At 58.2% G+C, this 21,744-nt stretch overlaps 2 protein-coding genes across 3 annotated transcripts in view; one reads left to right on the top strand and one right to left on the bottom strand.

Moving 5' to 3' along the window:
* Positions 1-9,063: 9,063 nt before the first annotated feature.
* On the top strand, positions 9,064-20,332 carry RHOF (ras homolog family member F, filopodia associated). Its single transcript, XM_021698516.2, has 5 exons — positions 9,064-9,205; positions 9,489-9,576; positions 17,492-17,601; positions 17,687-17,821; positions 18,530-20,332. The coding sequence occupies exons 1-5, from the start codon at positions 9,080-9,082 to the stop codon at positions 18,689-18,691; spliced, it is 621 nt and encodes a 206-aa protein (XP_021554191.1). The 5' UTR covers positions 9,064-9,079; the 3' UTR covers positions 18,692-20,332.
* Positions 20,333-20,903: 571 nt separating this feature from the next.
* TMEM120B (transmembrane protein 120B) overlaps positions 20,904-21,744 on the bottom strand; it is a 41,128-nt gene continuing 40,287 nt past the window's right edge. For both annotated transcript variants that reach the window (XM_021698614.1, XM_021698615.1), the window contains exon 12: positions 20,904-21,684. In XM_021698614.1, the coding sequence (XP_021554289.1) occupies positions 21,571-21,684 (114 nt within the window). In that variant the 3' untranslated portion in view covers positions 20,904-21,570. The remainder of the gene's footprint in view (positions 21,685-21,744) is intronic.

Genomic DNA, 21,744 nt, shown 5'->3' with positions numbered 1-21,744 from the left:
ACATATTTAATTTTTTTTCCTCTTTTTTTTTCTTGGGTGGGTGGGGGGAGCTTGGAGCTATCTTAATCTGTATTCTCTTGACTGAACAATAAATTTTTAAATATATATAGTTTCCTCTATTAAACACTTAAACCTGGCCATCTTATTAACTCCTTCTGCTCTTTTTTTTTTTTAACAAGGTAATGTTTTAAATGTATAGTTTTAGGACTAGCGAAATGGCAGCAACAAAAAATTGTAAGCAGTCGTTACTCTTTTAAGTTTTTAAAAACCTTTTACATTGTAAGTACCCAATCCATTCTGTCCTTACGCAGTGCAGTTTCTATGTTAATGTTGCTGAGATGTCCTTAATTTTCTGAACCTTCATCTGCATGTATGTCTTTGTCGCTCTTGTCTAATATAAGCCAGTTAAAATGCTTTTAGACGATTTTGCTTTTTATAAAGCTAAGGTTTTAGCTTTATGCTTTTGAAAATGTTTACAGCCATAAATGCTAGTCAGCTTTCTTCCCAGTAACGTACACTTTCTTTGAAAATCGATTTATTTGAAGAAAAACACTTCTGTTTTTCTCGTCTTGGTAGGGGAGTGGGTGAGGGAAAGGAAGACCTTCTCTTTGTGTACAGAGACTAAAGCCGTCACAGGAAACTAGATTAAAACTGGAAAACAAGTCCTAGCTGGTTCGAGCCAAACACCAACGTTAACTCGCGGGTATTTTCTATGGTGGTTGGGATGGCCGTGCGTCTTTTGCCTTTTGTTTGATTTGACTGTATTTTCGCCTTTTGTCTCTTAATGACGATCACACCATTGCTATATCCAGAGCAGTAAACAGTCCTCAGCGAAGCCGCCTTTTGCCAACCCAACCCTGGAAAGTTTGCAGAAGTGGAAGGAGCAGAAAATGCCATGAGAGTGTAACTTACAAAAAGGTAACAACAGGAAAGACACCACCATTCCCCCAATAATCCTAACTAAACAATCCCCCCAAAAGATATTTTTTACATAACACGTCCAAAACCTCCGCCCAGCTTGATCTTCCAGACTCCATGGCACCGGGCTGAGCGGGTAAGTTTAAAAAAAAAAAAAAGTGCCTTTTGCCCTTCGAGGAAATCTTTTTTCGAGCAGGCCAAGGGCTGCAGATGTTTGGGAGCTGAGGGGAGAAGGAGGTTTCTGGAGCTTTATGTTTGGCAGCCGGATGGGGAGGGCTGGGGGGACCAGGAGGGCTCCTCAGGCCCTTCTGCCCCTTCTGCCCCGGAGGCGAGGGGAGGGTCTCCCCCAGCGAGCTCGGGCATCCATGGAGCTGCCTGAGCTTATTCCCCCTGGCTTTTCTAGGTCTGAGCCTTGATGGGGAGGAAAAAATTGAAGTGTTTTGGAGATGGAGGGCTCAAAAGATGAGGAAACCTCCCCGCTCGGCCTAGGAACTCTTTCTCTTTTGATTGTGGGGCTAGCACTCTGAAGCCGGCTTTTCGGGGCTCCGGGGCGTGCCTGCGCTTCCTAAGCAAAAAAGGACAAAAGGCCGGCGTCCATGTTGGCACCATGACGCAGCATCTCTCCCGCCTGCCACCGAGCCGTGCCTGTTCTCCCGGCCGCGCTCGCTCCTCCCTCCCAAACACGAGTTTTATTTTCAGGTTCAGAGTAGAGCCGCCTGCCGGGGCCCGGGGCCGGGGCCGGGGCCGGGGGGCAGGCGGGCGGGCCGGGCTGTGGGTGGCTAATGGCGGCCGCCCTCCTCCTCCTCCTTCCTCCCTCCTTCCCCGGTTGTCGTTGGGGGCCCGGGGCTGATGGCCGCCCCTCGCCGGGCCCCGAGAGCCCGCAGGGCACAGCGCCCCAGGCCGGAGGGTGGTCGCGGATATTGTTGCGGGGGGCCGCGGACCCGGGGGCGTCGCGCGCCGCGGCTCCGGCGCTCGCCTCCGCCGGGCGAGGCGGCCAGACGGGCGCCATTTCGCGCCGCCTGCGGCTCGGGCGGTGGCGGCTGCTGCGCGCCAAGCGGGAGGAGGGAAGGAGGCGGCGGAGCCGGGCGTGGGGGGAGGGGAGGCCGGCGCGCCGCCGCCCGCGTTCCAGGCCGCCGCCCGCGTGGACGCCCCTGGCCCGGGGAGGCCTCGACGACGAGCGCGGGCTCCGCAGCGGGTTCGGACCCCGCTCCCGACACGGCGGCGCCTGCGGGCACGAGGACGCCTCACTGCTAGGCGGGGCCGCGGGAGCCAGTAGCAAAGGGCCACGGGGACGGTCGGGGCCTCGAGGCTCCCCCTGACTCCGACCGGCGCCTCCCGAGGCGGGGGAAGCCTCCCTCCAGGCCCGGCCCTGACCCTAGTCCGATCCCCGCTGCCTACCCGGGCCTCGGCGCCCAAGTTTGGCTCTCCCCGCCCGTGACAGCCGAGCCCGAAGGGTGGGGGACCCCCTTTGTCCCCAGTTTGGGCTTGAGGCCCTCCCGGAGGCCACTGACGTCCTGATTTGGTCGTTCAGGGCACACCCTCCAACCCTGCGCTCTAGAGCCCGGGGGCGGGGGGGGGGGGTGCGGTGGGACGCTTGCGGCCTGGGAAAGCTGAGCGGGCCTTCCCCGGGATCCCCCGAGGCGGAGGGCTCTAGGGTAAGCCCTCACATCTCCGGCCCTTTCTCGGGGAGGGGATGTGGACGGGGCGGGCCTTTGGAAATGCAGATGAGTCGCCTCCTGCTGCTAGTCGCCCGGGCTGAACCTTCGTGACTCAGCCGCACCCCCCCCATCCTTTCCAGAGTGAGGGCCGCCTGGGCGGATGGAAAAGGGGGGGCTTTTGTGAGGCTCCCTCTACTCCCTCAAGGGGACCCTGCCCGGTTTGTGGCTGTCAACTCCCTAACAAACCCTCCGACTTTGCCCTGTCAGGCTCTTGGCTCGAGAAAGGGCAACCACCGGGTACCCCCAGAGTGAACCATCCTCCTTTGGACAGCAGGAGCAGGCCTAATTTCACTCTGATAATAAGGTAGGTGTGAGTCCTTTGCCAGCCTGCGAGGGAGATTTGGGGGGCTTGGGCCTGGAGCCCAGGGAGGGCGGGCACCCCAAACCCGCTAGGCTGGTTCTGCAGCCCCTCCCCCACACAGATGTGTGGGACTGTGTGTGTGAAATCGGCTCCCTGCTGGGCCTGCTCGGTCCATCCATCCCCGCCTGTCAGCTTCTGTTGTCAAGAGTTTGGGGCGTGCAATTCTATGCAGTGTTGAGCCGCAGAGAAGGCTGCACTTGCAAGTATTTCCCAGTTGTGTGTTTTGTGGGGGGGGGGGGGGGGGGGGCCCCGGGTGCCTCTTCTGAAAGGTTCCATCTGCTGCCAGGAAGCCGGGCCCTGCTCTGGCCCTCCCTTCCGGCCCTGAGTGGGGGCGTGTGGGGTGACTGTGAGCTGGCCTCTTCCCTCTGATGTCTAGCTGCTAGGGAGGTGGAGAACACAAGTACCTGAGAGCTGGGCCGGCTTCCTCTAAGAGGTTTCTTGACCCTTCTTCCCATTCCTGGGAATTCCACCATTCGCTGCAAAACCCCACCCACCCAAAAATCCTGTTTCTAAAATCAGACAAACTGGGATTTGAAACCTGGCTAGCCTTTTACGTGCTGTGACTTTGACTTAGTCTCGGAGCCCGGTTCCCCCTGTGCACAAATGGGCCTGGGTCAGTGATTCCCTGTCCTGAGCATGCTTTTTAGAACCGTTTCCAGGGCCCAGTTTTTGATTCAGTAGGTGGGGACGGAGAACTTGGAGTTCTAACAAGTTCCCAGGTGATGCTGATGGCTGCAATCCGAGGACACGTTTTGAGAACCTTTGGGCTGGGTAACATCTGGAGGTTTCGTGAGGGGGCAGGAGCGAGTGCACTTGAAACCCCAAGCTCAGCGCCTGCTAGAGGTGTTAGCTTCCGAGTAATGGCGGCGCTCTCCTTACTCGGCTAACACAAGCTGACTGCTCATAGTTTCCCACTGCCTGGCTCCAGGAGGCTCCACAGCTGGAGGTGGTGTGGCCCTTGATCTCTGAGCCCTCCCCCATGTGATCGCTGGCTAGGGATTACTTTGATGAACCATTTGGGTCCAGGTGCCACTGATCCGCACCACTCCCCCATTTGGACTGAGGTTTGGCTTCCTTGTGGGATGAGCCCTGCCTACTTTCACCCCACCCCTCAGTGTGAGGGCTAAACTTAAGTTTGGGGGAGCCTGAAGGGCTTGACCTGGAGGTTTGGCTGAGAGCCATCTTGACGCTTAATCAAGGGAGGCTCTAAGTCTCGTGGCTGTGCTGGTGACCTTGGGTGAGTCTCCAGTGTGAAATGATAATAAAGCAGCAGGCTGGAAACGGGAGTGGGAGGATTAAATGTGATTAAGGGGGCTTGGCCTCACGTTCAGGCTTCACACTAGTTGGCCTCCATTCCCATGTGGCTGCAGGGAGTGGGGGTTGGGCTGTCTGCGAGCTCCTCCCCCACCAACCCACCCCGGAGGCACGTGGCAAAGCTTCAGGGCAAAGGGGAAGACTGACTTTCCTTGGGCAGGGAGCCAGCCCCAATTTTCCTCCTGTGTGGTTTGAGTTGGAATGGTGGCCTGCCCCCAGCTGTTCCATGATTGGGTCATGATTTGGGGTCCCAGAGAGTGGAAGTGACTCACCCAAGGTCACGAGGCCACCACTGGCAGCCAGGATGGGGTTCCAGGTGTCTTGATTTGCAGCCCATCGCCTGTGTCCATGGCACCCCCCCTCCCCAGCTGTCTGGGTTATTTTGGGCTTCCTCCCATGCCAGGCATCACTGCCAGGAAGCTGGGAAAGCTGTCTGGTTGAAAGTAACCAGCGTGGTGCTCTTGGCTCCTTTTGGCCCCCTTCCCTTGGCCCCATGAGGGTCTACAGTCCCAATAAGCTGGGTTTGGTCCATCTTGTCCTTTGCTGGTGGGGGAAGGAGGTTCATTCTGCTGCACCTGGCACCAGACCCTCTTCCCCCAGGGAGGAGGGGGACGCTTTGTAAAAGTTGATGAGGTTCACGTTCTTAATACCCCGTGCGCCTCTTCCTTCCACTCTGGCCCAGAATCAAGATTTCAAATTCGGTGCTGCTATTGAATTGCTCTTTCAACCCCCTTGATCCTCAGGTGACTGGCTTGCTGCCTGAGGGTGTCCGCCATCCCTTTAGATAGGGTCCTTAGGGCTCCCGGAGACAGGGGTCTTTATGTCCCACGGGCATCAGATGGTTAAATAATTGATTTAAACTCCCCCCCTCCCAGCCACTGCCTGGAGGGCTAGAGCCAGGTCCTCCACTCCCGCCCTCGGAACAATTAGGGAGCAATTAGGTGCGAACCTGTGGTCTGGATGTGATTTTTGCGAGGGAGAGGTGGCCCGATGACCTGTAAGGGTCATACCCCCTCCCCACTTCCCTTTCTTCTTTACCTCTTTAACCTTTCTTTGTCACCCCCCCACCGCACCCCCCCATCGCCCCCCGGGGGCAGGGAGGGGCGCAGCAGCCTGTCTGTCCTCCGGCTGTGGTTCCTCCTGGCTCGGAGGTTGGCCCCGCCCCCCGGTCGCCCCGCGAGCTCAGGGCGGGGCTGCCCCTGGCGCCAATCCGGTGGGGCCAGCCTGGAGAGGGCCACGCCAGCGGAAGGGCCGCCCAAGCCTGGGAGGTGGCTGGACCTGCCTCGCTACTGGACACCAGGGTCCCGCCTCTTCCGGCTCATCCACCGGGAGCCCCAGCCTGGAATCCGACCTTTTGGACCCTCTGGGTGGAGACTGCCTCTGCCTGGACTGTGGCAAGAGGTACCCCGCCATCTTGGAGGCCGCCTGGGTCCAGCGCCGTCTCCAGCTGGCCAGTGACCTCAGCAAGTCCCCGCCCCTCTGGGAGCTGAGGTCTCCCCATGTGAACCAGGAGGAGGAAGGTGGACGATGGCCTTTTGAGCCGTCTCTGAGTCTGGCTTTGTGAGGGGAGCTTTTTGTGTTTCAGCATGACCTCCCCACCAGCACCACCAGGTCCTGAGCCCTGGAGAGAGCCCTTGACTCCCCGCCCAACCCTGACCACCTCCCATCTCTGGTACCTCAAAGAATAGCTCAGTGTCTTCTGTCTCATCGGGGTGGATGACCCCTCAGGTGTGAGGTGACCTCTTAGGATGTTCTCAGGTACCAGGGAAGTAGAAGCTGGAAGAATTGTTGTTAACTGCCCCATCCTTACCTATGCTGGTCAGACTTCGCTCCGACAGGACAGAAGTGGATCTGGCCCTGAGTTCTCTCCTGGGCTCGGTTGGCCTTACGATCGCACTGGCCGAGTGAGTTCCCCCCCACAAATGCCACCTGGCCTGCTCCCCTAGGCTTCTGTGTCCAAAGCTCTGTGTTAAGATCCAATTTAAAGAATCTTTCTTGCTTTCCTAAACCTCTCCAGGAATTCCTGGTGAATAGAAGGTGAATGACTCGGGTCCTCAGAACATCTGACAGGTAAGGGAGCACGTTCTCCCCAGGCGTGTGGGCAGACCCAGCTCCTCAGCTGGCCTGCGGCGGCCCAGCTGCCTCTGAGGAAGCTCTCAGCAGCTGGCCTGGCTCCTGGGTATTTTTAGGTACAGATCCAGCCTCTTCACCACCCCTGGAGCTGGGTCCAAATCAAACACACTCCAGGCCGGGTGGGGCTGGGGTTCTGCCAGCCTCTTGGCCAGCCGTGGGTGGGTGGGCGGGCCGGCTGGGGCCAGTGTCAGCTGTTCTGCCTGGATGCAGGCAGGGCTGGGAAGCCTCGCCTTTCCTCCCCTCCCCCCCTCAGTTTTGTGGAAGCCATTTGTTCTGTCTTAAGTTGGGATCAGAGTCCTGTTTCTCAGGTGGAGAAAATGGAAACTTGAGGTCCAGGATTTTGAGGAAAGTCAGGAGGTGTGGTTAACCCCCAGGTGACAGTTTGCTAAGAGTGCGGTGACCCTCCTAACTGAATTCTCCCCCCGGCCCCTCCTTCTCTTGTCCTCCAGTCCCCCCTGAGCTTCAGGGGTCCCTGACTCAGGGTCAGGCCTGGGGCTGGCTGTGAAGGTAAGCAGGTGTCCCCTCACTCTTCCATCCTTCCTCTCCTGCTAGCCTCAGGCTGCCACTATGGAAACATGACCCCAGCCCTGCCTCACCAGCCAGTCAGTTCCTCTTAGGTCACCAGAGAGCTTGAGGGCCTGGCTTTGGCTGGGCGCTTCTTTTGAGGAGCTTTCCGTCCGACACCCCTCTTGAGCCTGGCAGCAAGGCCCTCCCTGATCTAACCCCAGTTACCTTGACAACCATGTCTGGTCTCCGTCTTCGCTGCCCAGGCGCTGTGGAACCTCATGGGGTTTTCCAGCCACCATGCCTTTGCCCAGGGTACCCATCCTGCTTCCACTGGTCTGCCCTCCCAACACTGCCTAGCTGAGGCTCAACCTTCCCTGGACCCTACAGAGGTTCTTGTCTCTCTAACTGTTCACATCTCCCAGGCTCCTTCAGACTGCTTCCCCAAGACCGCTCCTTGCAGGCAGGAGTACAGTTGTCTCTCAATAAACTTGTGTTGCAAAAAAGGAATGAATGAGTTTCTGTAAATTTGTGTGGGGGTGCTTGACCCAGCAGGTGGCCCTCCCACCCAGTGACGGGGCATAGGACTCAACCTGGAGCTGGGCCTTACCTCCTCTTCCCAGCTCTGGGCTCTTATCTGTAAGCTTCCACGAGCGGTCGCTGCTGCCCTCTGGTGGTCAGACCCTGCCTTGCACCCGCGGAAAACCTACCCGGCGTTTATGGAATTGCCAGGTTGGCAGTTTCCTCCGTGAAGTAAAGTTTACCTGGTCTTTGCTGAGAACTTGAAAATGGAAAATCTTCCCGGGGGATTGCGGGGAGGGGGGTGGGGGTGGCTAGAACATCCTGAGTTCTTCCAAACCCTCTGAGGAAACTACCAGAGGTCCTACCCCAGCTCGTAGGACCCGTGTCTCGCTTGCCCATGCCTCAGTCAGTACCTGCCGGCCGCACACTGGCTCCAGGGGTCCCCCGCCTCTCCTGACCACTGGCCTGGCTCGTGCAACGGACCGTGGGTCCAGGGAGGGAATGGGGGACAGGGGTGATCTCAGCCAGCAGCCGCGACAGTACCTGTACATTGTGCTCAATGAATAGCTGTTTTGATCAGGGAAGTGGGAGGGTTGGTGAGAATCCTTGGGATGAAGATACGGGGCTGCTGGCTGGAGAGAGCTTAATCAAATTTCAGGGTGGGGTGGGTGTTCTCGAGGGGCCCAGCTTATCTCAACTAGATCTGCCCTGGCTTTCCCCATCCCTTCCTCGACGGTGTTTTTCCTCGGTTCACGCCTCTGGTCCCTGCTAGAAAGAGACTTCCGCCCGCGTGGTTCGGCGCCAACCCCCAAAGGATATTGTTCCGGAGTCGTTCACCTGCTCTCCAAGCTGCCCGCCCCAAGGCGATTGCCCGCCAGAGGGCGCCAGACGTCCACCTTGCGCTCTTGGGGAGGTGGGGGGGGTAGGTGAGGGAAACCGCTATTCCCCACCCCAGCCCTCACCCACACTGGCGCCCGTAGGGCTGGGCTAGGTGAGCAGACACGCCCCCCGTGCCAGCATCTTCCCGGGCACTACCAACCTACCTCGTGGGGAAAGTGGTCGGAAGCCGACTTGCCCCAGGCCACACAGCTGAGGCGGGGTACAGACAAGGAGCTTTTCCCAGAGCCTGAAACCACGGCTCCCGGACCCCTGGTGCTGGGGCAACGATCCGCCAATCAAAGGGTCCCTGTCCGACGCGAGGGGGGGAAGGCCGAGCCGGCCAATCAGAGGGTCCCTGCCAGAAGGCGGAGCCTGCCAATCGAGGGTGTCCGGCGAGGAACGGCGGAAACGAAACGATCGAATCTTGTCGATGGGGGGCGCGCCTTGACGTGCAGGGGAGGGAGTGGGAGCGGCGCTACAGGCCGAGTACCCCCTTCCTCAGTTGCCTCAGTTTCCCTGGGAATGAAAGGTGAACGCCCCGCGCGGGGACCCTAACAAAGGAAAACTGAGGCTGGGAGGTGAGCCCGGGTGGCTGCCTGGCGGAGGCAATGCAGGCACGTAGTGGGCGGGGTTTATTTCGCCCCGCCCCCTGGATCCCGCCCCCACCGCCGATCGTTCAGCCCCAGAGGTCCGCCCGGCGCGAGGTTGCCAGTGCTGGCTGCTCACAGCTATGGATGCCCCCGGGGCCCCGGGCCCGGGCCCGGGCAGGAAGGAGCTGAAGATCGTGATCGTAGGTGACGGCGGCTGCGGCAAGACATCACTGCTTATGGTGTACAGCCAGGGCTCCTTCCCTGAGGTGAGGCCCGCCGGGGGGCTGGTGGGGGTTAGACTGCGGGGCAAACGGGCTTGGGACCACCGGGGGCGACGGATGGCCTTCAGCCTGCACCTTGAGCCTGGACCCCGGCTCCCCGGCGTCCTGCGCGTGGAGAGGCAGCCGCCACCCCGGGGCGCCCCCTCGGGAATTCCAGAGCCCAGCGGGGTGAGGGGAGCTGAGCTGGATGGGGTGAAGGGGGGCGGCGCAGCTGGACCCTGGGCCCCCGTCGCACCCCTTAAGAACCAGCCGACCTCTTCTCTGACAGGACTACGCCCCATCTGTGTTCGAGAAATACACGGCCAGCGTGACTGTGGGCAGCAAGGAGGTGACCCTGAACCTGTACGATACCGCCGGTGAGTGCGCCTGCGCAGCGAGGGTCCCTGGTGCCCGAAGGATTCCCCCCCCCCCCCCCCCCCCGCGCCCGGGCATCCCCCTCCGGGCATCCCCGCCCACCAGCCCCTGTGGGGCCCTGACTTCCCAGCACTCCTGAAGGCCGCAGAGGGGCTCTGGCAGGGTGACCCTGGAGGCCCAGAGGGCCTCGGTCGCCCCATCTTTGAAAGGAGGGTACTTGAATGAGATGAGCTCCTCGGCCACCCTCCTAGCGCTTAATGTGCTGAGAACCTACGGCTTCGTTCCTCTCCTGAGGTTCTAGAAAACCGTGGGCATCGCTTCTGCTTCCCATGGTTCCAGGATTTCGTGTGTTGCATGCTGTGGTCTCTTAAGATTCTGTGGGCTGCAGATTTGAGTCCCCTGGTGCTAGGATTATAGGGGCTGAATTTCTGGGTCCTGTGGTTCTAGAATACTCTGGGCTACAGATCAGAGCCTGTGACTCCGGGATTTTGTGGTTGACAATCCTGAGGCTCCGGGGTCCTGTGGACATGAATTCTGAGTTCCACACTTCTGGGATTCCATCGGCTACAGTACATGGTTCTGGAATTCTGTGGTCTACAGTTTTGAGCCTGGAGTTCTGGGATTCGGGCTACAATTCTGTGTCTTCCTGGTTCCCTGGGGATAAACCAAGCACTGAGGAAGGAACAGAGCTCTAAGTCCAGAACAAGGTTCTCTTGGCCACCTGCTGCTCCTAATGCAAGTGGATTTAGGCTAATTGGGTCAGTTATCAGAGTCCCCGTTGCAACGCGGGGAGGGGGGTGGGGGGGTGCCAGGTGTCTGCCCTCAGGGAGCTTCCATCCTGCACTCGATCCCCTTCTGGGCTGAACCAACATTGGGGGACAAAGGTCAGGATCTCACCCAACCTCTCTCAGTGTTTAGTGACCTGCGTGGAACCACGTCACCAGGTGCCCTGTCCACTGCCAGCCAAGCCTTGTCCATGTGAGGGGAAGTCTCCACTAGCCTTGGATGGAGCCAAAATCCAGACATCCCCCACCCCAAGGCGGCGAGTAGCATCTCTCATTCCACCCTGGAGACAATCAGAAAAGGGATCACCCCATCCCCAGACCCCTCCTCCATTCCTGACTTCAGCAGCCTTTATTGTAGGGTGGGACCCATCCTATAGTGGCTTCTAAGGACCCCCCTCTTGTTGGATGAGGGCCCCAAACCACTGCCCCTAGAACAGGGCCCTGCTTCCAGCCCTGTGAACTGAGAAAGCCAAAGGTTGCTGAGAAATTCCCCGGGGGCGTAGCCATAAGAGCAGTAAAACTTACAGTGTGTCTGGGATACTTTTAGTTTCACATACTTCCTGTCGGGGACCCAGGAAGGGGCAGGTCCATCAGCCCCACTTTGTGGGTAAGGTGCTGGTGAGGCAGGGAGAGTTCACAGGATGGTTTTCACTCTCCTCCGTCCTCTGGGACCTCAGGGCCTCTCCTATCAGATCCCTAGGCTTCACTGTTCATGGAAGCCTCCCGCATCAGACCCAGCACAGGGACCATTTCTGGTCTTTGTGGCCTTGGCCAGAAAAAGATGCTCAAAGAACATTTTAGGGCAGATTGTGGTGTGGAGGTTCCGGAAGATTTCTGTTTGGTGTAAGAAGGATTTGCGCTCACAGCTGCTGCAGGAGGAATTGGAGGGGCTCCAGGCCCAGTCAGCAGAGGCACGGGGCCGCCACAGCGGTGATGATCTTCCTGCCCCATGCTTTGGAATCAGACCTGGGCTTTGATGCTGGCTCCCTGGCTATGTGTCATCTGGGCCTCAGTTTCCTCATCAGTAATCAGGGCTAACTAAATTAGTCTTGAGGATTACACTAGATCCATGTGATGTGTAACACAGGGGTCAGCTGTTGGGAAGGGCTAAGTGTTGTCATGATTTTTTAAGGCCACCACCCCCAACCCCCGCCCGGCCATTCAGGCTCAGACCCAAGCCCAACCTGTTCTGAATCGAAGGCCTGCAGAGCTCTGAGCTGCCTCCCCCCACCCTCCCCGAAGGACTCTGGCAAGCTGCAGAGAAACAGAGCTGGAGGTTGAACGACGCAGTGAAGTCCTAGGGAAGTCGACAGGCTTCATGGTCAGCAGGACAGCCCGAGGAGGAATACTCTGGGAGAAAGAAACGTGGCCACTCCTTGCGGGGTGTCCCGCTGTGACCCAGGAAGCCCTGTCGCAAGGACCATGAAGGAGAGACTGGGTCATTCCTCTTCCATATGCCAGCGCCCAGCATGGTGCCTGAGGAACGAATGCAGAAGAGATTTGGAGGCAGAGGTGCTCCTGGAGAATGATAAAGGCAGTGAGACCGTCTCTACCCGTGGGTGGATGGAGATCAAAAATCAGTGGCAAAAAAGGAGGGCCAGGGGACCAACTAGAGGAAGAGACTAAGGGGGTGAGGGGAGTGGCTGAGCTGGAGACGAGTCTCATAAAGGTTGTTGTAGAAGGTTCTGGAACCTGCTGAGCTAGACCCCGTGGTGGGGGATGGTGGTGCAGAGTGGCATCTTTCCAGCCAACTGCCGGTGACCAGAGCTATGGGACAGGGGTGGCCCCTGGGAGGCCAGTTTGGCTGCTTGTCTCCATCCTGCAGAAGCAGATACAGATGCCCCAGCAGTGGGAGGCTGGTTGGAGGGGTGGCGGAGCTCTCCGTGCTGACAGGTGAAGGGGAGACGGGCCCAGTGAGCACTTCGCTGTGGGCCCTGACACCCACAGAGGCAGGAAGCTGTGGTGCAGTCTGAAGTTTCCTGGGCAGAGGGGAGGTGGGGGCAAGGTGGGATGTTAAGACACCAACTAGAGATGGAGCTATCTGGGCCTTGGGGTGGGGTCCAGGGGCGGGGCATCACAGGACGGGATGGGGGTGGCCCAGGAGGTGGGGAGTTGTGGTCCCCTTCCCAGCCTGAGATGGGAACAAGAGGAACAGTTGGGGGGGGGGGGGGGGCGCAAAGGAGTTGCTGAGACAGGGAATCAGGGAGCAGAGGGATGTCTAAGAGCCAGAAGCCCTGGGGGCTTGAAGAGCTGAAGCTGCGGGCAGTCAGAACGTGGGCTCCAGGCTGGGGCTGCCCCAGCCACTCCCGCCTCTCGGGAGGAAACGCAGGTGGGCGGGCCCCAATAGCAATAAGTGGGTTCCTCTTCTGGCAGCTTCCCCTTCTTATGTGGCCTGCGCCCCTCCCCTGACCAATGCCCTGGCTGGAGCTGGGAACCACCTGCTCTCTGTATGGCCAGCAGATATGGGGATCACTGTGGCCCAGTGACACCCTCTTCTCAGCCTAGCTCCAGCCTTAGAGACCCCTGCCCCTGGAAAGTGACTGAGACAACAAAGCTCCTTCCCACAAAGGAAATACCCTTGTGCTAAGTAAGAGAGAGAGCCTCAACTTCCTCCCCACCCCACAGCCCCACCAGCTTCAGGAAAATGGGCCACTTCAAGGGGAGCTGTGGCCCAGAAGACCTTTCCTTGCTAGAAACAAATGCATCCCTTTGCACGTAACTCCGTGCAAGCCCATCTGCAGAGGCCAGAGTGGGACCCCGGTGTGCCGCTGGACAGGTGGCTTGGCCCCTTTAAGTCTTGGCATCAGTGTGGGTAAATGGGGAGGGTAATAGTAGCACCTTGTGGCTGGGGGGCCCCCCTAAAGCTTGTGGGTCCAAAGGTCTGGGGTTAGATCCCTGCCCAGGCCCCCAGGCCCTGGAAGTTTCTGTCTTAATAGTAACCATAGTAATAGTCCTTCACCTTTGTTCAGCATTGCTTAGCCTACAAGTTCGTCACTTCCAGTATCAGGGGCAGGGCTCTCACCCCCTCTGCCAGATAAGGAAACTGAGGTCCAGAGAGGGAAGGCACCCAGGTCACAGAACGTGAGTCTGAGTGTAGTCCTACAGGAGAGGCGTCCAGAACCCTCCACATCTCCCGAGGGGACATGAGGTCAACATGTCCATCATTTGCAGGCCTGGTCCCCACGTGGAGGTCCAACACTGAATCTTGGGAAAAGCTGAGCCAGGCACAGTCAAGTCAGGAAGGCAGCCCGGAGGAGAGAGCTAGGATCTGGGCTGGCTGCCCATCGCCTCCCAGAGCCCCTCTCTCTCTCTCTCTCTCTCTCGAGATACCTGTGTTGGCAGCCTTTTGGTCAGGCCTGGGGCTTGTAGGGTCAGGACAGCTCCCTACCCTCTGGAGTGGACTGAGAGAGAGGCACCCCCAGTAGTCTTACCTATGGTCCTCTCTCTTTTACAGAGCTTCGCCCTAGCTGTGTGACCTTAAGGCGACTCACTTCACCTTTCTGTGCATCAGTTTCTGCATCTGTAAAATGGGGATGACAAGAGCCCTACCTTGTTAGCATCGTAATGAGGAATGACGGGTTAGTGCAGGCAACGGGCTTCAAGTGAAGCCGTGGGTGAGCATAATGAGCCTTCATAACGAGGGAGCCCATTGCCGACATGTGTTGTTGATACTCACTCCTTTTAGTATCGTTATCAAGGCTCACCTGCTTCTCACGTACCCATTTCACAGGTGAGGAAACCATTTGTAAGGCAACAAGGTCCAGAGGTTGATTCCCAGTTGGGAAGTCCAGGGAAGGCTTCCTAAGAGAATTTTTGGCAATTTTAGAGTGGCGCGGCAGGCGCTGACCTTGCTGACTGAGTTGGCGCTCCAGCTCACGGGGAACCTGTCTATGACCTTGGAAAAGGCCCCTCTTGGACACATGGGCTCCTTACAGGAAGAACTTTCTCCACCTAGTGTACCTCCCAGGGTGGCTGCTTCAATGAACACAGGTGACCGAAGTGAAATGCCCTTGCTGAAAGCCAGAAAGGTTATCATTACCCCATATTCACACACTCATGTGTTTGTTCGTTCATTCACCCAACAGTTACTGAGCTCACCTGTGTCCCAGGGGCTATAACTGTCCTCAGGGGCTTCTCTGCTCGTGGGGCAGACAAAACCAAACCAAAACCCAGCAGCAGGGAGTGACAGTACTCAGAAGAATAATAGAGCCATGGTCGGGTGTGGGGCAGTAGTCAGGGAAGCTCTCCCGGAGGAGGTGACGTTTCTGCAGAGACCTGAAGGAAAGGAGGGAGCAAGGCATCCTTGGGCAAGAAGAACCTTTCGAAGAGGGATGAGGGACGGGCGAGGGCAGAGGCCCCGGGCGGGGGAGGGGGGGGGGGGGGCTCAGTCTGACTTCCTCCTTCCAGCCGCAGTACTGAAATCCTCCCCAGCCGGAGTTGCTAAACCCCCTGGCCCGGCGCAGCCCTGCTCTCTGCTGCATCTGACAAGAGCAGATAAGCAGCCAGGCCTGACTGGACGCCTGCCAGGCGCCAGGGATGATTTTTAAGGACAGGCCCAGGTTGTGGACACCCAGTGCAGGGGGCAGATGCTGCGTGGTGAGGGAAGGCCTCTATGAGGAGCCCGCCGTTCAGGATAAGGGAAGCCAACAGAGCACAGGAGGCCCATTTTACAGCTACTTGTCCACTCCTGCTGGATTTCTAACGGGGAATAGACATGCACGTTGTACCAGAAGTAGGAGCTTCATCGTTACATCATAGGGGCCCAGAACCCATGTTGGCACAATGCAAAGCAAAACAGAGCGTTGCTGGCTATCAGCAGGAGTGCTCGACCAGGACCCGGCTGGACTGGGGTTGGGCCCCGGCTGGGTGACTGCTGCAGGGACCTCGGGCAGGCCACTTCTCTGAAGCTCAGTTTCTCGGATATTCTCAGAATATTTCCATTCTTCACTTCCTGTCTAGCCCATCAGGTGATGGCTGTAAGGATTTCTTAATGGTTCATAGGCAGAAGCACTCTAAAAAGTGTACAAAGCATAAAGTGGTGTTATTGCGAAGGAGTAGAGAGAAGACAATTATCCTGAAAAAGGAAATAATGACATTCAGTTTGAAAGTTTTAAAGTAAAATGCTAAGAAAAAATGGGGGGGTGAGTAGGGAAAGCATTCCAGGTTGGGGGTGGACAGCAACTACAAAGGCTCTGGGGCACAAAAGCTTGGTGGGTTTGAGAAACAGCGGGGGTCGGGGGACTTGGGGGGAGAAAAGGTCAGGTCTGTGGGTGCCAGGTCATGTGGACCCTTGGGAGATGTTTGGATTTTATACAAAGGGCAATAGGGAGCTATTGAAAGTATTCTTCATTTGAGGGGAGAGAGGCAGGATCTTCCTTATGTCTTAGATCCGGCCAGCTGCCGGGCGGAGAATGGATTGTTGAGGGGCAGCAGCAGATCATGGGAGACCAGCGATGGCTTGGACGGGATGGTGCCATGCTGTCCAATAGAACCTTCTGCAGCGATGGGATGTCCTGCACCCATGCTGCCCGTCCCGGGAGCCACTAGCCCTGTGTGGCAATTAATCACTTGAAATGTAGCTAGTGCAATGGAGAACCTGAATTTTTAATGTTAATTAATTTAAGTAGCTGCATGGGGCTAGTGGCTGCCCCATTGGACAGCACAGGTCTGGAAAGACATGGACCAAGATTAGGAGAGGGGACAGTTTGGAGGAGATGGGCTGGAGCAGCATCCTGGGTGGGTTTCCCAGCAGTTACAAGGATTTCTCCAGCTTGGTGATGAGGGCAGAAGAGTCTGAGTCGGCCAGGCCCTGACAGCCCTCACTCCTTCCACAGTGTTGGGGGGACTCTGGCTGAATGGCAGCATGGAGTCCTCCTGGCCCAGCCTTTGTCCTAGCTGTGAGTCCCGGTCACACTGCACACCGCAGGGGTCCCGGATTGAGGGACAGCCAGGGGGAAGGCAGAGCGTGGCAGTGTCCCCGGCAGCAGCTGGGGGCCAGGAGGACGAGGATGTGGCCTGTCCTTGCTCAATGGAGAGGCCAGCTTTGGCAGGGAGGGAGCAGGAGGGCAGGCTGGCACCCAGGCACCCCCAGATTGGGGGAGGGGCAGGGGACTCCTGGGCCTCTGTGTTCCAGGTCCTGGAAGAAAGTCACCTTTCTGCCTTTGCAGAGGCAGCTGGAGAGCTGCCAGGGAGCCCAAAAGGCTCTCAGTTCTCACTGGGGGAGTTTTAAAATAATACTAGGGCATACCGGTGACTCAGGGTAGGGTATAATCCTGGGCCTGCTTCTGGACTGGGGCAGAACGACCACAGGACATCACCGCTGAGATCTGAGTGCGGGCCGTGGGTTGGGTTAGAGCCCGGCGTCCATGGTGCTTGCTCCAGCTTGCTAGTTGTTCTACGGGAGGTGATAGAACACGCCTGTTCTTAGAAATCCGCAAGGACTATGCTGGGGTGAGGCTGCAGAATGTGTGCAGGGACTCTGACCTGCTCAAGTGTTTACGTGTACAAAGGGCAAGTGGGGCAAAATGTAAATATTCAGGAATCTGAGGGAGTTCTTGGCACCCTTTTTGCAACTTTTCTGTAAGTCTGAAATTGTCAGTTAAAAAAATTACTAAAAAGCATTAAAAAACCACACCCAGCCTTGGCGTCTGATTCAGTCAGTGCGGGGCCGAGCACCAGCCGACTCCCCAGGTGAGCCTGACAGCAGCTGTTCCCGGCCCCCCACCACTCTCCTCCTGGGGTTTGCCAGAAGGGCAGGAGGAATTCAACCCAAGGCCCCGCCTCTCGGCCTGGGGGTCCCCTCCCAGATCCCGCAGTGGCCTAGTCCCCCCCAGCGCCCCCCAACCTTCTTCCTGGAGGTGGAGTTGATTTGGCCCGGGGTGGGGTAGGGGTAGGCAGTAATTGCCACGGACGTAATTGCTAGCAGGTTCTCCAGCTTCTCCTGATGACCCTGTAATCAGACCCGGTTCTGAGCACCGCATGGGTTTTATCTCCTGGAACTTTTGCTACTGTGGGATGCCATGTCTGTTTTACAGATGAGCAAACCGAGGCCTTGGAGACAGAGCCCAGACAGGGGACTCAGGTGGACAAGGGGGTGGTGCCTCCCTGACCCCTACCTCCTCTCCCATTTCAGGGCAGGAAGATTATGACCGGCTGCGGCCCCTGTCCTACCAGAACACCCACCTCGTGCTCATCTGCTATGACGTCATGAACCCCACCAGCTATGACAACGTCCTCATCAAGGTGAGGCCCGTGACCCAGCCAGCCTGCCTTGGGGGAGGCCCACGGATCTGGCCTCAGCCCTGACGCCTGCCCTCTCCCTCCGCAGTGGTTCCCTGAGGTCACACATTTCTGCCGTGGGACCCCCATGGTGCTCATTGGCTGCAAGACAGACCTGCGCAAAGACAAGGAGCAGCTTCGGAAGCTCCGGGCCGCCCAGCTGGAGCCCATCACCTACATGCAGGTCAGGAAGGGGTCTCCGCTCTCCCCCATCCTCTGCTTCCCTACCTCATTTCATCCTTATAACCCTGAGGCGCGGACTGTTCGCATCCCCTGTTTTACAGGGGAGAACCTGAGACCCAGAGGGGTGAAGTGGAGGTTGAGAGTCACACAGCTAATGTGCAGCGTAGCCAGGATCCTGTCTCGTCTGCCCCAGGGGACTGGAGGGGCAGGCCTTGTTCGAGAGCAGGGCTCCCCTACCCGTGAGAGTCATGGGCAAAACCAAACCCCGCGGCTTTTCTGGGCGAGGCATGGGACAATAAAAGGAACACAAAGGAAAACTAATAAGAAAGTTTAATACAAAAGAAGAAGCGTTAATAAAAGTAAATTTTAGAAGTAGAGCTAGTTTTTACTGTCCTCACCAGTTCCATTGCCTAAACGGGGCCTGAAGTGGGAGAGGGGGGCAGGGTAGAGGCAGGATGGGGCTTCTCTCAGCCGCCACCGCCGGAGCCCCTGGGCCGCACCGCAGGCCCTTCCGTTCCATCCACACACACTGCTGGGGGCGGGGATGGGGGGATGGGGGTATGGGGGGAACGGGGCTCCTCACCAAGACCACCCTCCCCTCGGAGAGCCCCCAAAGCCAGCTCCAAGTTCCCAAATCCATGGGGGGGTGTCAGGAGGTGCCCCATGCTCCAGGCCCCTCATCTAATGCCGGCCCCTTCCCCCTCCCCAGGGCCAGAGTGCCTGCGAACAGATCCGAGCCGCCCTCTACCTGGAATGTTCTGCCAAGTTTCGGGAGAACGTGGAGGACGTCTTCCGAGCGGCAGCCAAGGTTGCCCTCAGTGCTCTGAAGAAAGCACAGCGGCAGAAACGCCCGTTGTGTTTGCTGCTCTGAGCCCCCCGGGCAGGGCACACAGCCCTCATGCAAGACTGACAGGGCCCAGGCTGCCAGGCCCGGACTGCACCCCGAGATCCTGCTCCGTCCCCAGCTTCCCAGCGGCACTTTGAGTTGGGTGTCTCCCTGTGTCTGGAGCCTGTGGCTAGACTCTTAGAACATTCTGGAAATCTCTCCTTCCCCAGCTGGGGCTCTGACCATGAACTCACGTCCGGGTTCCCCCGGGAGCTGGGCCTGCATGGAGGGGGGTGAGGGTGCCGGATTCAGTCTCTCTCTACCCTAGAACCAGCATTTGTCTGTAGGACTCGGGAGTACACAGCCGCCCCCACCCCCCTTTACACACCCGGTAGGTCCTGAAAGCCTGTGCTTGAGACAAACAACTACATCTGGTACGTGGATAAAAATGTGGATTTGTCAGCGCTCCACACAGCCCCCCTCAAGCCCGCTACTCTGCGTCACCCGCCTCCCTGGGCTCGAGATAGGCACGGCTGCATCCTCCAGCTTCTGGTTTCCTTCCTCCAGGGACGCGGGGGCCACAATGGGGCGGGGACTTATCGGGACAGCACACGCACCAGCCCCGGACGTGGGGGCTGCCACCGGCCCCCAACCCTCACCCACAGAGGACTTCAGTCTCAGCCTTCGGCTGGGCTGCCATCTTTCCAGAGCTGGGTGCACATGCCCAAGGGGGAGAAGAGACTCTCTCGAGAAGCAAAAAGTACCCCAGACCCATCAGGGGCTCCTCACCTGCAATCCCCCACTGCCGGAAACTCAAGACGAAAAGTGACATCAGCCCCGAATGATCATGGGCAAGTCACTTCTCTCTACAGACTGTTTCCCTCTCTGCAAAAGGACAGCACTGACTCATTTTAGTAGTCATCACGCCCTCCTGTCCCTCACAGCCCCCACTTCTGCCAAGCTGAGACTCTCCTGCCTTCCTACGAGAACACGCAACCCCCAGCTGCAGGTTCACTGAACCTTCTGGGGCCAGGAGTTTTTAAACAAGTGCTCTAGGTGATGCCGCTGCCCCAGACATTGAGAGCTGCTTGCTTCCTGAGTGAGCTACAAGTCAGTATCACTGAACCTGGGATAATGGCTTGAGGTGGCTCCTGCCCTCCCAGGATCTCCTGCCTCAGCCCCCACTAAGCCTGAGCCTCTCTGACGTCAGCTGCTAGAGGGAGAGACTCCTGTGTTCTGCCCCATCCCACCTCACCCCACCCTGGTTCCCCAAGGCCCTGCCATGCCCTGGGGAGTCAAAAGAGCACTCAGTCCAAGGCCTCATGGACAAGTGATGGTACAGGAGAGGTTAGAAACCACACTCTGTGGACCAAATCTGGCAGCTGTGTGTTTTTGTAAATAAAGTTTCGTTGGGACACAGCCACACTCATTTATTTAGGCGTTGGCTGCCTTGGCCCCACCACTGCAGACGAGGCAAACTGTGACGGATTATCTGGCCCTCTACAGAGAGTTCGCCGATTCCTAGTCCAGGGGAAACCCAGGTGCCTCAGGGCCCGATGAAGGACCCAAATGAGTGAAAGAGGACAGGTATAAAAGGAAGTGGTGGGGTCTGTGGCACACTAGAAAGCAAGCACCCCATCCTAGGCACGCAGCTCAGCCCAGCCAAGAGCTTTCCATTTCTCTAGGGAAAGTAGAAATCTGGGGTTTTATGTCGACTCTTACTGGGGTGGAAGGGAAATTTCATATTTTTAAAAATTAACAATTAAAAAAGCTTCAACTCCTCTGGGGGCCAAAGCATGACTATGGATGCGAGCTGTGAACTCTGGTCAGAGGGGATTTGTAGGGAGGTAGTTAAGGGCAGCTGAGACCCATGTGTGGGAGAAAGGCTGCGGCCGGTGTAGGGAGCAGGGGCAGAACATTCAACCAAATCTGCTAGCTTCTTCACCCTCCCCACAAATACAGAATCGGACACAAGGTGACCAGCAGGCTTGTCCTGGCCTCTCAAGTGCCACCTCCTGGAAGGGAGCCTGCTCAGACTCTCCCCACCACATTCCAGAACCTGAGGGGAAGGGAGGGAGGCGGGGAGGATGGGCCTTAAGTCTCAGCCAGCGCTGAAGACCCACTCTCTGAGAACTCAATGCAAGAATTCCGGGAAATGGGCTGAGGGGTGGGGGTCAGGAAGCCAAACTCTCAAGTGTCAAAAAAAAAAAAAAAAAAAAAAAGCCCTCAAACCACCCAAGGGATGCCGAGGCTGGGGCGTCCTCTGGTGGTCACCGCAAACCCTTGAGCCTCGGGCCCACCCCGGGGGGCCGCGCCGTCGGGGAGGGAGGGCAGCTGTGCGCAGGTGGCCGGCAGGCTGGAGACTCGGGGAGCGCAAAGAGCACAAGGCACAGACAGACAGTGGTTCTCCGAGAACTTAAATAGCCCCACCACGGAGCAGCGTGGAGAGCTTACAGCAGAAGCGGTGTGCCCCGGGGCGGGAGGCTCCACAGGCCGCCGAGGGGTTTCCTTCCGCCCGCTGGGGATCAGGAAGTAGCCGGTGGGCACCCCAGACCCCAATCTGAGGGGCTCCCTGAGGCTTTAGGCCCCCCCACCCCCACCCCAGGAAGACTGACCCAGGCTCAGCCGCAGCCAAGACGGCAGCGAGGGAAGACTGCAGGTTCTAGGGCAGTCGGGAGGAGCCCGTAGTAATACGTCATAAACAGGGGAGGCTGGGGCGGGCGAAGGCTGTGCGGACAGGCAGGGGTCACGTTGCCCTTGTCCGCCGGGGACCGGGGCCTTGGCCACCCCCAGCCCCGCGCTGGCCCCTGGGCCGGTTGCTGGCAGTGGCCGCAGACACCGTGGGGAGAGATCGTGCCAGCCGAACCCCACCCCCCGCAGTCTTGAACCCCGGGGGGCTGGGGGGGGCGCACGGGTCCCTTGGCTCACAGCTTCTTCCCCTTGTTTCTGTTCTTCTGAAGTTTCGTGTGCACGACTTTGAGTGTGGTCAGGAAATTGCCCAGGAAGAGGACGAGGAATGTGAGCGCCAACACGAACACCTGGGCAGGGGCGTGCGAGGAGACCGGCCGGCGTGGCGGGGGGGGGGGGGGGGGGGGGGG

The sequence above is a fragment of the Neomonachus schauinslandi genome, chromosome 14, assembly GCF_002201575.2.
Source record: "Neomonachus schauinslandi chromosome 14, ASM220157v2, whole genome shotgun sequence".
In the NCBI taxonomy this organism is placed as follows: Eukaryota; Metazoa; Chordata; class Mammalia; order Carnivora; family Phocidae; genus Neomonachus; species Neomonachus schauinslandi.
This window is presented reverse-complemented; position numbering and strand designations above follow the sequence as displayed.

What these genes read in the sequence shown, in the direction of transcription:
- RHOF (XM_021698516.2), top strand. Translation starts at nt 9,080, where the DNA reads ATGGATGCCCCCGGGGCCCCGGGCCCGGGCCCGGGCAGGAAGGAGCTG. An exon ending in GAACCTGTACGATACCGCCG is followed by an intron (nt 9,577 to 17,491) that starts GTGAGTGCGCCT and finishes CTCCCATTTCAG; the next exon opens with GGCAGGAAGATTATGACCGG. An exon ending in ATGACAACGTCCTCATCAAG is followed by an intron (nt 17,602 to 17,686) that starts GTGAGGCCCGTG and finishes CTCCCTCCGCAG; the next exon opens with TGGTTCCCTGAGGTCACACA.